Source organism: Colletotrichum siamense, assembly GCF_013390195.1.
Source record: "Colletotrichum siamense strain Cg363 chromosome Unknown KSG_Cg363_contig06, whole genome shotgun sequence".
Lineage (NCBI taxonomy): Eukaryota > Fungi > Ascomycota > Sordariomycetes > Glomerellales > Glomerellaceae > Colletotrichum > Colletotrichum siamense.
This window is the reverse complement of record NW_023501019.1, coordinates 3,886,821-3,899,855: the sequence shown is the minus strand read 5'-3', so window position 1 is coordinate 3,899,855 and position 13,035 is coordinate 3,886,821. Positions and strand designations below refer to the sequence as shown.

Here is a 13,035-nt window from a genome sequence, read left to right as displayed (position 1 = left end):
TTCGCCTCGCATCCTGCAGACGGACGGCCCAAGACCTTAAATAAAGCCGCCCAGCATCCCAAGAGCTTGCCAAAGCCGTGTTTCCGATTCCTTTACACATCTCACGTATCCCTCCGCCTACGAGCACTCGCAGCTTTTCTGTGCCCCGCAGTCATCACCACTACCCCGCCCTACGTGACGCAACTTTCCCGCATTCCAGCAGCATTCCACCTGCCGATTCTCCTGACATCGCCAATTCGGCTCTCGTGAACTCTACACGTCGCATCGAAATATCCATGTCCTATCCAGGCCAGCACGGCTATGGCGCCCGTAAGTTCTATTCTCCCGCCAATGTCCTCAGCGATCACCTAACCACCAGACCAGAGCCGCACGGCGGGGGCTACGGCCAGTACCCTCCCCAGGGAGGTTACGGCGGCTACCCTCCTCAGGGCGGCCAATATCCTCCCCCTCAACAGGGCGGCTACTACCAACAACCACCTCCCGGCCAATATCCTCCTCAAGGCGGCCACTACCCTCCTCAGGGCCCTCCGCCGGGCCAGTATCCTCCACAGGGCGGATACCCGCCCCAAGGCGGCGGCTACGGCGCACCGCCCCCGATCCCCCCGTCACCCTACGGCGGCCACTCGCCTGCTCCCGGCGGCTACGGCGCACCCCCCGGCCCGCCCCCAAATCAGTCCTACGGCGCTCCGCCGCCTCAGAACTACGGGCCCCCGACGCCCGCCTCCATCGGCTACGGCCCGCCGCAGATCATCAACTGGGACGCCACGCCCGACGCGACGGCCGCCCGCAACGCCATGAAGGGCTTCGGCACCGACGAGAAGACGCTCATCCGCTGTCTCGCCACCAAGGACCCCCTGCAGATCCTGGCCATTAGGGACGCCTTCCAGCGGAACTTCAGGCGCGACCTCGAGACGGACATCAAGAAGGAGACGAGCAGCTGGTTTCAGAAGGGCATGGTGTCCGTCGCCCGCGGCCCGCTGCGCTCCGACATCTACAACCTGTTCGACGCCATGGACGGGCTCGGCACCAAGGAGAGCGTGCTCAACGACGTGCTGCTCGGCCGCTCAAACGCCGACATGCAGGCCATCAAGAGCGCGTACCAGCAGACCTTCAAGCGCCGCCTCGAGGACGACGTCAAGGGTGACCTAAGCATGAAGACGGAGAGGCATTTCCTCATCGTGCTCGGTGCCAACCGCGCGGAGGACTCGGCGCCGGTGATTCCCCAGCAGGTCGACCAGGACGTCATGGACCTGTACCGCGCCACCGAGGGCAAGATCGGCACGGACGAGATGTTGGTGTGCAGCATCCTCAGCACGCGCAACGACAACCAGATCCGCGCCATCAACCAGGCGTATGAGCAAAAGTTCAGGAGGAAACTGGAGGACGTCATCAAGAAGGTAAGCCCACTTAACCCCCACCCCAGTTCGTGTTTTTTTTATCAGCGGAAACCTAATGCTGACCAGGACGAACAGGAGTTCTCGGGCCACATGGAGGACGCGCTTCTCTTCCAGCTCCGCCACGCCGTCGACAAGTACATGCACGCGGCCAAGCTCCTCGAGGACTCGATGGCCGGCCTCGGCACCAAGGACCACCTGCTCGTCGCGCGCGTCGTCCGCTTCCACTGGGACAAGAACTTCCTGGCCAACGTCAAGGGGGCGTACCAGGCCAAGTACAACCGCAGCCTGGCGAGCAGGATCAAGGGCGAGACGAGCGGCGACTACCAGCGCCTCATGCTGGCGTGTATTGGCGAGCAGATCTAAGTGCGTGCGTGGCGTTGTGACGAGATACGGCTGATACCCCCGGGAACTGGATGGATGAAATGACCTGGCATGAGACTGGGATGGGATAGGATTATTAGGGAGCGGCTGTGCAGACGGTCGTTTGATGAATGGGCTTGGTTTATGACTTTACGGGACGTCTGGGTATGGCCAGTATGTTTACAATAGCTATTTGCGTAATGACGATGCTGGACTTGGTCCAGAACAATTCTTCGCATTCACTGTGAGCCATGAACTTCTGTTTCTCCGGTGCAGCGACAAGATCCCAAAGACAGGAGGGTCAATGTGAAAGCAGTGCTAAGCAGCCAGGTCACTGACGCGCAACCGGAGAAGGCTAATTTTGCCTGGATGGCATGTACGACACGTCGAATAGCACACCAAATTATGGTCTTTATTAAGCCTTGCAAAAATAGATCTAAAAATACAGACTTTCAAGGCGTGTCCATTTCCGGAGACATTGACGTGGGAAACCATTTTGATTGGGTGCATTGCTCGCTTCTTCCACAGGTCTCCCTGCACTTCTCCAATAGAGCCATCTGTGGATTACATAAATGATAAAGGTTTATATATGCAGGTCCGTGCAGCCTTAGGCCCGCGCCTGCCGACTTGCTTATAGCGCCTGCCCTTTCCTGGACGCTCTATAACGCCCCGCTTTTCTATAACATTTGACGCTAATAAGTTTTTTCTAATTAGCAAGAGCCCCCCTCTTGTAGCGTTCCTAACTTGGCCTTCTTCACTACTTCGACTGGACCCCCTTCCTTGCCCGCGCCACCCACTCAACGCGACGTGCTTCTCACGACGATCTTCTTCTTCGCAGTGACAGACGTCGATTGATACCGCGTTGAACGACAATTGCGACGCGTCAACTCGTGATAATTCTTTTGCTGCGTCTGCACAACCAGGTGCAATCGGACCTCGACCTGTGACTATCCCGCAGCGAGTACTTTGGTTCGGACATCAAACGCACCTCGATCTCGTGTCAGTCACGTGGTACCACCACCAGGACCTACATCATCAGCTTCACCTCCAACTCGGAAGACAACCAGCCTTGGCCAGTCCACCGCCAATGGCCTCGACCATGGCGCAGAGCCCGCAGCTCACCGCCGGGGGGCAGCTGCCTCAATACGCCCCGCAACAGAACGGCTCCCGTCCTGGGAGCGCAGCATCACACACCCAGAACCGTGCCGGCGCATCCTCAAATTCACCACCCATCTTCCCTTATGCGCCGCAGCAGCAGCCTTCTGCTCCAACACCATCGCCGCCTGCGCCGAAGCAAACGTCGGTGCCTGTCCCGGTGCCAGGACAGCCGGCGGTGAATGGGACTCCGGCGGCTGCCGGAGAGCCGCCCAAGATCTCGTCTGATGTGCCCAAACCTGCGCAGGAGTCGGCCTCTCCTGCCTTGAGCAACGGCCAGACGCCATCCTCGGAGGAGATTGCAAAGTCGCAGAAGTTCTCGGAGGACTACACGAAGCTGTGCACCCTCATTGCCGAGTGTGACGAAGATGCAGTCCGTCGAGCGGTTAGAGATAACTTTGAAAAGTGTCTTCTGGGCTCCCACTATCACATGGCATTCATCGTACGTATCCTATCGAGAATTCCATCTCTTCTAGGTTTTGGCAATATGCTGACAATACCCAGATGAACGTCGCCATGCACCGTGCAGACGGTGGCATCCTGAAAAGAGCAATCAGAGACTTTGGCCAACGCATAGTCTCAGAAGGAAAGGCCGACCTGGTCGGCTGGTTGAAGCCGGCAGACCTGGACGAGCTGGCGGACAACATCCTCAGCAAGGCCAGCGACCAGTTCCTCGACAAGGCCCTCGTCACGCGGCTGCCCAAGATCGAAGCCCGGCGCCTGGTTAATGCCCTCGCCCGGGCGAATCGCCTCGGGTACGACGCCAACGACATTGTCGAGAACGAGCACGTCATCCCTACCGCTCCCGCCCAGAGCTCGATGCAAAGGCCACCCGCACCGGGCCCGCCTCCGCCTCCACCGCCGGCGGCGGCAGCGGCTCGGCCGGTCGGTTTCCATCAGCCCATGACGCCGGCGTCCATTCAAGCGGAGGCACCACCCCCACACAGGCTGAATCCCATGAATGTGGTTGTACCCAAGGCGCCCCAGAATATGGACAGGCCGGAGTGTACCTTCTGCCATCGCATCTTTGGCAACGTTGAATCATGGACTCATGTACGTTCCCTGCTCAGTTGATATCCCAGAGCATCGCTAACTGTCTACAGCATGTCAAGAAGAGGCTGTGTCTGAGACCACTTGTTGCCCTCGGCAACAGCGACCATCTTCTCCTCTGCCCTCATTGCGGCCAGTCGTTCAACGGACACGCTGGATTGCAGTATCATATGATGAACAAGGTCTGCGGCGACTTTGGCCCGGTGTCCAAGGAGATGGTCCAGAATGTCAAGACCATCCCTGGAGCTGCTGCCTCGTCCTACTCCGCTCCCGGGGCTCCAGGGATGGTCTCGAAGAAGCGCCCACGTGTTGAATACTACACCGCCTCCCAAAGTCAAAGTCCAGCACCTAGTCAAGTTCCCCAGGTGCAGGTGCAGACTCCCCAGCACCAGTCCATGTCCCAAGTCCCGACATCGACGCCCCAGTCATCGTTCCCCAACAACCACCAACCGGCTCCTCTCGGGACCCCCCGTGCGAAAGATATGGCCCATCTCACGGGGCCCCAGATCGAAGCTCTTCTCTCGGAGCTGAGGCGAGCTGAAGAGGACTTCAAGTTCAAGATCGCCGATGCGAAGAAGCTCGGCCTGACGGAGGAGGACACCACCAAGAAGCTCACAAGCTTGCGCAACTCCTTCGCTTGCAAGCAGAGCACCATCCGCAAGAAGTACGGCATCAAGCTTCGGGAGCGTCGCGGCCGCGCTGAGATGGAAGCCGAGCGGGACATGATGGGGTACGGCTCAACTCCCCGCATGGGAACCCCGGCATCCTCCGACAAACACGCGGACAAGCGCGCGCGCGTCAACGGCGCTGGAGACGCGAGCGTCACACAGTCGCAGGAGCCGCCCTCGCAGAGCACGCCGATCAAGCAGGTTGCCGTGGCCGATATAGGCGGCGGGCTGACGGGCTCGAACGCGACGGCGGCGACGGAGGACCCGACGATGGCGTCGCAGCCGACGTCGTCGTTCCAGCAGGGGTGTTATCGCGTGCAGACGTACGAGCCCGCCAAGAAGACATCGCCGACGAAGGTACCAGGCGGGTCTATGACGGCGCAGGAGCTCCTGCGGCAGATGAACGGTCCTATTGAGATCGATAGCAGCAGCAGTAGCTCTGAGAGTGAGTCATCAGATTCGGACTCGGACTCTGGCACGAAAGAGGATGGGGACGGGCCGGGACTCAAGGCTGAGCAGCGATGATTTGATTCCAAGCTTGGCGTGCGATGATGCCAGGGGGCGGGTTATTCACATGATGGAGCAGGGGCGTTTTTTTCAACCGAGCTGTTGGAGTCGGGATGCATCTGTTTTCTTGCCGGGTTGGCGGCGGCGTTTATGCATTCGACAAAGCATTGAGCATTGGAAGGGCCAGTTATCAGGGGTTTCTTTTTGATTTTTCATCATCATCCATCATCCATCTCGCAGGTTTGCAGGTTTGTAGTTTTTACCCGGACGTCCCCAAGTGAAGGAGGTCCCTGCGAGTTGCGCGGCGGTGGTCTGGACCCTTAGCATAGCGATATACTTTTTACAGAGCAGGACAAAAACAAGATTAGAAGAGGCCTTTGTCTGCGTTGTTTGCGCATGCGAGGTGATGTGTGATCGTCGGTGATGCAGGGTCGGCATGTTTATGGGGGTGGGTTGGAGTTGCATGAGCTCTGATCGCCCCTCCTTCGCCGGACGTCGGAGGTAGCCTTGCGTTTGACATGCCGAAATGACGGGAGTTGGCATGTGGTTATCTGTTTTTTTCCTCCGATGATTCAGAGCCGATTGGAAGCTGTTTTGAGGGAATGCAATTTATCTTTCTGGAATCATCGTCGGCGAGCGTTGGGAAATTGGAATCCTTGAGCCTAAATCTGAGCCTAAGATCGGAGAATTCTTTATGATTTGATCTGATGGACGGAGCAATGACAGATACAGCAGAGAGAGTACGGGAGGCATGGATGAGGAATAACACAAAAGCACGGGTAGAGAGAGAGAGAGTCCAGCAGGAGTAAAATGGTTTGGATGTGAAAATGTCAAGTTAGCGTGCGTTCCGCACGATCGGACGGTGCTGAGCAGGGGTGGTTTCAGTGTCAGTTCAACCGCGCGGAGGGTGGTGGTGGCGCCCGTGTGCTATTTGCATTGTCTAGTCCGGCGGATGGGAGGGAGGGAGATTTGATATATGGCAGTGGCATTGGCATTGGCATTGGCTGGTGACAGAGGTGCATTAACTTGAGTGGACGGACGTTGAGGTTGAGGTGGATTGTGACTGCGGTGATGGTTGTATCTCGGAGGGGTATTGATATAGCAGTGAGTTCCAGGCTTTAGAACGTATGGAACGGAGGGGTTTTGGCTGGTAGAATGTAGGACAATCAAGAAGGATGCCGTGGATCAGGGAGCTTGGGTAGATTTTGTGCAGAGGGCGAGGTGAGGTGATGTGATGCTTATGTGAACCCCGCGCCAGAGGGGACATCCCGGCTTTTGAGATGAGGGTGGTGAGATGGGGAGGGTGTCCCGCGTGCGTGCCGTGCGTGCGTGCTTGAACGGGGGTCTGAGTGGTTGGTGCCCCTGACGGGGAGCGAGCCGTGCATTTTGGGCACCTAATAATTCACCAACTCTGGCGGCAGCAAGGCAGAGCTTGGTCGTGTGGCTTGATCTGATGGAAAGGTAAAATATGGAGAGGAGGTCTGATCGTGAGGGAATAACTCAATGGGACTGGTTATGTGGTGGTGAATGTGACATTGAGAAAGGAGATAATAGGACCGGGAAAAGAACGAAGGAGAAGCTTTCGAGCAGAAGAGTTAGTGGCGTTTTTGGCGTTTAGTGTCTGGCGGGAGCAGTCAATGTGAAACGGAGGAACCGGTCCTTGGGTCATTTTACGGTTGGGATCGCACTGCATTCGATGCCGTGATGGCGGGATTAGAGGGGCTGAGGACGGTTCGAGGTCTGTTGAAAATTTGTGGAGAGCCGGCGGTATTCAGATGGTTGGGTGTCCTGTCTCGTGGAACGATGAAACATATTTGGGCATATTCATTTCATTCAGTAGTTTTGAGTGGTGGAACATGAGTTGTCTATCGATTGCAGGAGCTGTTTGTTTGGCCATGAATGACTTTTGAGCATTGAAGCGAGAGGGAGAAACGCCGCAGAGAACAAGATTGACTGGATGAGAGTGAGAGAGAGCCCGCGCACAGAGGGGCCTAGGTCCCGGGTGTCTAGACCCAACGTCCGCCGGAGCGGTCGTGGGCCAATGAAGCATCCGGGTGGAGTGGCGTCGCGTCCGGGCTACGGGCGGGAGATTTGCAATGGTACGGTACCTACCTACCGTCGTTCCTTGGAGCTGCGCGTGCTTTATGTGTGTGTCTTGACCCTGCAGGTTGCAGGTTTGAATGTAATGTACGCTGTCTGTCACCTGGACTTGTTTGCTACGGTTCAGTTCGCACTCTCTTAGGGCCTGGCCTGGCCTGTTGGTGCAGTGTGACTGGTGAATTGTTTGACTGCGGCATGCAGTATGCAGTCCAGTCTGCAGCGCGTAGGCAGGCAAGTTAGGTAGCTTCCCTCCTGCAGGTCCGTAGATGCCAAGAATAGGGCATCATATCCAAGGGGCGGCGGGCTGTCAATGAAGCGATGGCGTCGTCTGAAGCTGAGACCTCACTCGCTCACTCTGAAGTATCTGTCTCTCTCTCGCTCTTCCGCCCCCACGGACCCTATCATCCTGCCTTCCTGCAGTGGGCAGCCGTCTTGCCCTGTGTCTCGACTGTCAACAGGACCGCGGATGTTGCAGCAGGAACCACGGCAAGACGCGAACCCATTGGCTGCGGAGGAAATGTGGGAGGAGAGGTAAAATCCTGATGCAGCGGTACCCAGAACCCGCCACCCCTTCCCCTTCTCGTCTCCGGGGGGCGGGCGGGCGGTAGTTTCCATGTTTTTTGTTCCTGGTGATCTCGGCCGTCGATGTTTAGTGTTGCAGACGAAGGGCACATGTGGATATTGGATTGCACCCTTAGCACCGATCTAATAAGCCTGTGGTGTTGCTTTTGTTGGCGCCCCCCTCCTCTCCCCTTCGAGTCTGAGAGCCCTTGAGGATTTTTTTTGTTTCTTTTTTTCCTGTTTCTTCTTGTTCTGAAGAAGTGTTCTCTTTTTGGGGAGAAGTTTGTCTTTCTTCATTCTCTTCTTTGGTGGTGCTGCTCGTTTTCCGACATCGCGAACCTTTTGGGATCTTGTAAGTCGCAGCCAGCCTGTGCTTGTCCACCCGTCCATCCACGAAACACCCACGCGAACCTGTGACGTACTACACGGTTCAAAAAAGACACGACGTCCCGATATTGAGCTAGCCAGAATATCGGTTATATTTCTTCAAAGCATATCATCACACCGAGGGTTGGCAAGGTTATTATACCTTGTGTGATCCATACGCCGGACGGCCCCCAACCGTCGCCGAACGCGAACACGACCTCATACCTATATCCCCACGAAGACGACAGTGACGGATTAGTCGATATAGCATCAAGCTTTCCTCGACATTTCCGGAATCGACGGACAAGCGCGCGTGTCAGGCAAGGGTCTTCCCGTCGAGTCAACTATCACAACCCCCCGAACCGAGAGTCCGCGCCCAACCGGCGTCTGTCACGAGCCTTCAGTCGAGAGGGAAAAGAACACGCGACAAGTTGCGACGAAACGGGCCCCGTAAGACGAATCTCGACAGATTCATGCACGCGCGTGTGGAGTCCTTTGTCTACTCACAAGAGGGAAAGAAGAATACGGAAGGCATCGGGGGCCGCTAGAACACACGTGCGAAGGGCGATAAGCATATCCCGTCTTCCAACCAACCAACCCAACCAACCCCGCCCAGGGAGATCCCCCTCGGGAGAAGATCCGAAACATCAGACTGAACAACTTGTAACCGCGTTTCTCAAGCGAAAAGAGGCGCGCCCAAACAGCAGAGCAGACAAAGCTGGTACGGGCAGGGCCCCGCGAAGGCGTGTCAGAGGCGAAGAAGGGACGAGCGGACGGCGGGCTGTCATTTGATTTTGAAGTGTGCCGTGGCCCGAGGGTAGGTGTTTCCCGTGTGTCTGAGGGTCCTTTCTGGTTTCTTTGATCTGATGTTTGCTCTGTGAGGGATAGGGAAGGTATTTAGTTTGGCCTGCGCCGGTGCTTTCTTGCTTTGTGTGTTTCTTTCGAAGACGACTCGGGGAGGGTTGGTTGACATCGCCGTCACGACAACGATCCAACGCAAGGCAACGCAACGCAAGGAGTCGCATTCATCAAAGCTACGCCACATCCCCTTCGTTATCGGCCTCGGAAAGGCAAATCAGCGAGAAAAGAGACAGACAGAGAGTCAGTTGGCTAATTACCGGGACGGTGATATCGGGCAGGGAAATTAAGAGGTGGTTTTAGCGAGACGGAGCAGGCAAATCATCTGCCTGATCGACGGGTCGCTTGTCGAGGGTTCCGGGTGCTTGTTGCTCTTTAGGCACTAGAGAGTACCTGAGAGGTGGGCAATGTGGGACCGTTATCCGGCGAGGCCAGCAACGGTCGGGGTTGGCGGTGGTGTTGGCGCCACGGGACAGGGGTCCAGGGGCGCGCGGTCAGGTCACAGTGGAGGAGCGGCGGCGACGGGGGCGGGGCAGAGTGCTATAACGGGCCTGCAATTAGTGGAAGGAGCTGCGATGGGGCCTGGGACGAGTTCGGGTTCGACACCTTCCATGAGCAGCCGCCGCAACACGGGGACCACCAGCAGCAGCAGCCATGGATACGGACCAGGGAGTGGAAGACCCGGCTCGTCTTCTCAAAAGAAGTTGACGCCGCCGCCGCAGTTGCACGAGAGGGTTCTGCTCAAAGGACAGCACTACCGCCAGTCCCAGCTGCAACCTCAGCTTCAGCCTCAATCACTGTCTGGTGATCGTGTAGCATCATCACTGCCTTCGTCTCGAGAGGCACAAGCACACGCTGCGCCACACCACGACAGCAACCTGCAGCAGCACCTCAATAATCAACGCCACCAACCGCAACAAACGCAGCATCTCCGGGTGCATCTGCGAGGGGGACAGGAAGGACAGGGCGGCGTCGGCACCGAAAGAGGAGGCGCCGGAGGAAATAGAGGAGGACCTCGAGGAGCTCCGCCGAGGAACTTTCCCTACAACAACTCGAACCGCGACCCGGCCCTTGGTGGCTTCAACTCCTCGACGAACCAGCAAAAGTTCTGGCCCGAAGACCTGCGCAACCCCCGAGGCGGACTAGGCATCGACCACAACCTGCCGTCGCCGCCGACTCCCAAGTTCGAGGTGAAGCGTGGATTTGGACAGAGGACCGACACCCCATCTGGAGAGTGAGTGCTTTTTCTTTTCTGCGATTTGTGTTGCGTGTCGTGATGTTGTAGGAGTATGAAATCCATGGTGGTGAAAGAGTGTCCAAGAGGAGAAATCGAGACGCGACGTCAAGCAACACGCGAAATGCAAAAGAGGAAGCAGCAACGGCAACCACATCGACCGGGTCGCTCCTTCCTGCTTCCAAAGAAGAGGTCCCCACCTTCCACGTCTTCGCCCAAGCTCAAGCTCAAGCTCCAAACCCGGAAGCATTCACCAGACAGCAACAGAGTATCGGCCTCTGCAGCTTCCGACGCGCTACTTGTCCAATCTCCAACGCGAAAACGACGGCGACGACGAGAATGGCGACCGCAACCTCGTCGTCGCGTCTCCTTCTCGCCCATCGCGACTTCTCCCGCAATCTCGACACCATTTCCTCTTCTCCTCCGCAGCTTCTCCTCTCTACAAGCAGCACTGGCTAACGTTCCTCGCTCCCCCAGCAATCTCGACGAACTGCTTCCTCCCCCGAGTCTCGCTCGCATCGAAAACGACGGCAGCGACCCCTCCGGCTCCTGGCGACCTGCTTCATCCATCTACTCGCTCAATCGCGACTCCTACGCCTCCCCCGTCACGCCCAACTTCGCAAACGTGGCTGCCCGTAATACCTATTCATCCGCCGTCGCGGACATTTCTCCCCCGAGCTCTCCTGACTTGGACGCTCGTGGTGACGCGTGAGTCTAATCTTCGTCCGACACAATCCTTGACTCTAGCTTTTTTTGTTTCTTCCCCACGTGGGTTTTGGATAGTGAATCAGCACCAGCCCGGGACTAACCATGTGTCTCTACTTCAGAACCTCCGCCCAGGACCGAAGTGTCTCTCCCATAGAAGACTCGCCCAACATGTCGCAACTCGCTCTCGAAGACCAGCATACGGGCCAGCAGCCCACGCCCCCAAAGAGCAACATCCCCATGATGCGTCGCGAGCGCAGAAAGAACCAGGACGCCGCAGCCCACACCCTGCGAGAGACCAAATCCCAGCAGCGTCTGCGGATCCAGCGCGAGACCAAGTGGGATGACATGACGGGCGAACCCACGTACCTCGACACGGGCCGTGCGGGCCAGGTCAGACCACAGGAGTACGCCCAGGGACTCACCCATCCGACGCCCTTTGGCAAGTCACCTGCCGCCATGAGGGCCATGCAGAATGCTCCCCAGGCACAGCAGACCTTCACCGATCGCCTACGCAGGCTGCGGCCCGTCGGCGCCGGGAACCCAAAGGACCATCCAAAGGAGCAGCAGCAGCAGCAGCAGCCAGACGAACGTCCATCTGCCACTGCAACTGCGCCCGTGTCCATCGACGAGCGTCCGCCCTGGCGCGGCGCTCATCAAAGCGGACGAACTGCAATCGTCAACCCAGTTCGCGACACGGAGCCCAAGGAGCCTCTCAGCATACCGCGCAGGAGCAGCAGGCGCATCGCCGTTGGGCCTCGGCTGCCCATCGCCGGCGTCTCTTCACCACTCTCCCCTGTCAGCCCCTCTGGATCTGAAACGTCGCCGCGGTCGAGGACGCCCACCGTCAGAACTGTGCTCAACGCCCCCCGCCAGCTTACTGCAGGCACCAACGCGCCCTCCCCCTCGGCCACTCGAACCCCTCCGCCCGCTCAGTCCTCCTATCCCAGCCCGCCCAACTCGGCCAGTGCTGGCGTCCAGTCCCCCGTACTTGCGACGCCCGAAGCCACTAGCAGTCCGCCTGTCACGACCCGACAGCCTGCACCCCTGCCGGGCCTGCCCGCTGCCCCTAATGCACATCTCGGCCAAGACAAGGCCATTCGACGGAAGCCTCCTCCTGCCAACTCGCAAGCGCTTCACGCACCGCAACCGTCATACTCCTCGAGCGTCTACTCTGAGGCTACCACCGTCCCGCCCGTCAGCACCCACGAGCGATCGCCGCCTCGCGCACCGAGATCCCCCGGTGAAGCCCTCAAGGCCAACGAGCCTTGGGACCAGCCTCCGTCGCGGTTCAGCGTCACCACCTATGCCACTTCCGCGGCGGACCAAACCCCTCGCCAGTCGACAGATACCGCGCCTCCGCCGGTCCCCGCGCTCCCTTCGCCCCAGCAGCATAACGGTGTCATGAACCGCAAGCGTCCGGCTGTTCTTGGATCCACGAGCAACGCCATCAACGCGGACAAGCCTTTCGTTATTTCCATGTCCTCGCCTTACATGTCCAGCGCCTTCCCCGATAACGACCTGCCCGCTCCTGCACGATCAGAACTCCCCAGCCAGAAGCAGCCGATACCGCGCGCTAGCAACGCAAGTATGTACAGCACGTCCAGTCGACCCGACTCGGTTTGGTCCACTAGCAAGGCCCTCCCGCCGCCGCCGACCGAGACGTCCATGGTCAACGATCGTGTAGGCTACCTCAACGCTCGTCTCGAGTCACTTGGCAACCGGCGCATCAACATCAACCAAGCCATCAAGCAGATGACGGAGCTCATGCCGACCGACAGCATCCTGGCCAGCGAAGCCGTGCTACGCAAGCGCGAGGCGGAGAAGCGCAAGGTCGAGGCCCTCAAGGTTGAGCTGGCAGAGGTCCAGCGCGAGGAGTACGAAATAGGCCTCAAGCTTCATCGCGCCTACAAGAGGATGGATCGTAATGCGGAGTACGAGCCGACGACGCTCTGGGTGAGGAGGGTTACTGGCTGATCCTAGCCCGTCAGGGTGCGCTGCGATCTGGGCAGTGTTGCTGTCATCATAATGGCCGTTCGGATGGGGAGAGGGACTTGTTGCGGTTCGGGTTGCG

At 58.2% G+C, this 13,035-nt stretch overlaps 3 protein-coding genes across 3 annotated transcripts; all 3 read left to right on the top strand.

Annotated features, from left to right (window-relative positions):
• Positions 1 to 275: 275 nt before the first annotated feature.
• anxa7 (Annexin A7) lies at positions 276 to 1,760 on the top strand (the record flags this gene model as incomplete). Its single annotated transcript, XM_036641871.1, has 3 exons — positions 276 to 309; positions 364 to 1,397; positions 1,473 to 1,760. 3 exons carry the CDS (start codon positions 276 to 278, stop codon positions 1,758 to 1,760), a joined length of 1,356 nt encoding a protein of 451 aa, XP_036492690.1.
• Positions 1,761 to 2,856: 1,096 nt separating this feature from the next.
• On the top strand, positions 2,857 to 5,155 carry CGCS363_v010021 (uncharacterized protein; the record flags this gene model as incomplete). The annotated part of the gene is made up of 3 exons (XM_036641870.1): positions 2,857 to 3,354; positions 3,417 to 3,965; positions 4,016 to 5,155. 3 exons carry the CDS (start codon positions 2,857 to 2,859, stop codon positions 5,153 to 5,155), a joined length of 2,187 nt encoding a protein of 728 aa, XP_036492687.1.
• Positions 5,156 to 9,633: 4,478 nt separating this feature from the next.
• Positions 9,634 to 12,938, top strand: CGCS363_v010020 (uncharacterized protein; the record flags this gene model as incomplete). Its single annotated transcript, XM_036641869.1, has 3 exons — positions 9,634 to 10,256; positions 10,734 to 10,964; positions 11,084 to 12,938. 3 exons carry the CDS (start codon positions 9,634 to 9,636, stop codon positions 12,936 to 12,938), a joined length of 2,709 nt encoding a protein of 902 aa, XP_036492688.1.
• Between the last annotated feature and the right edge of the window lie 97 nt (positions 12,939 to 13,035).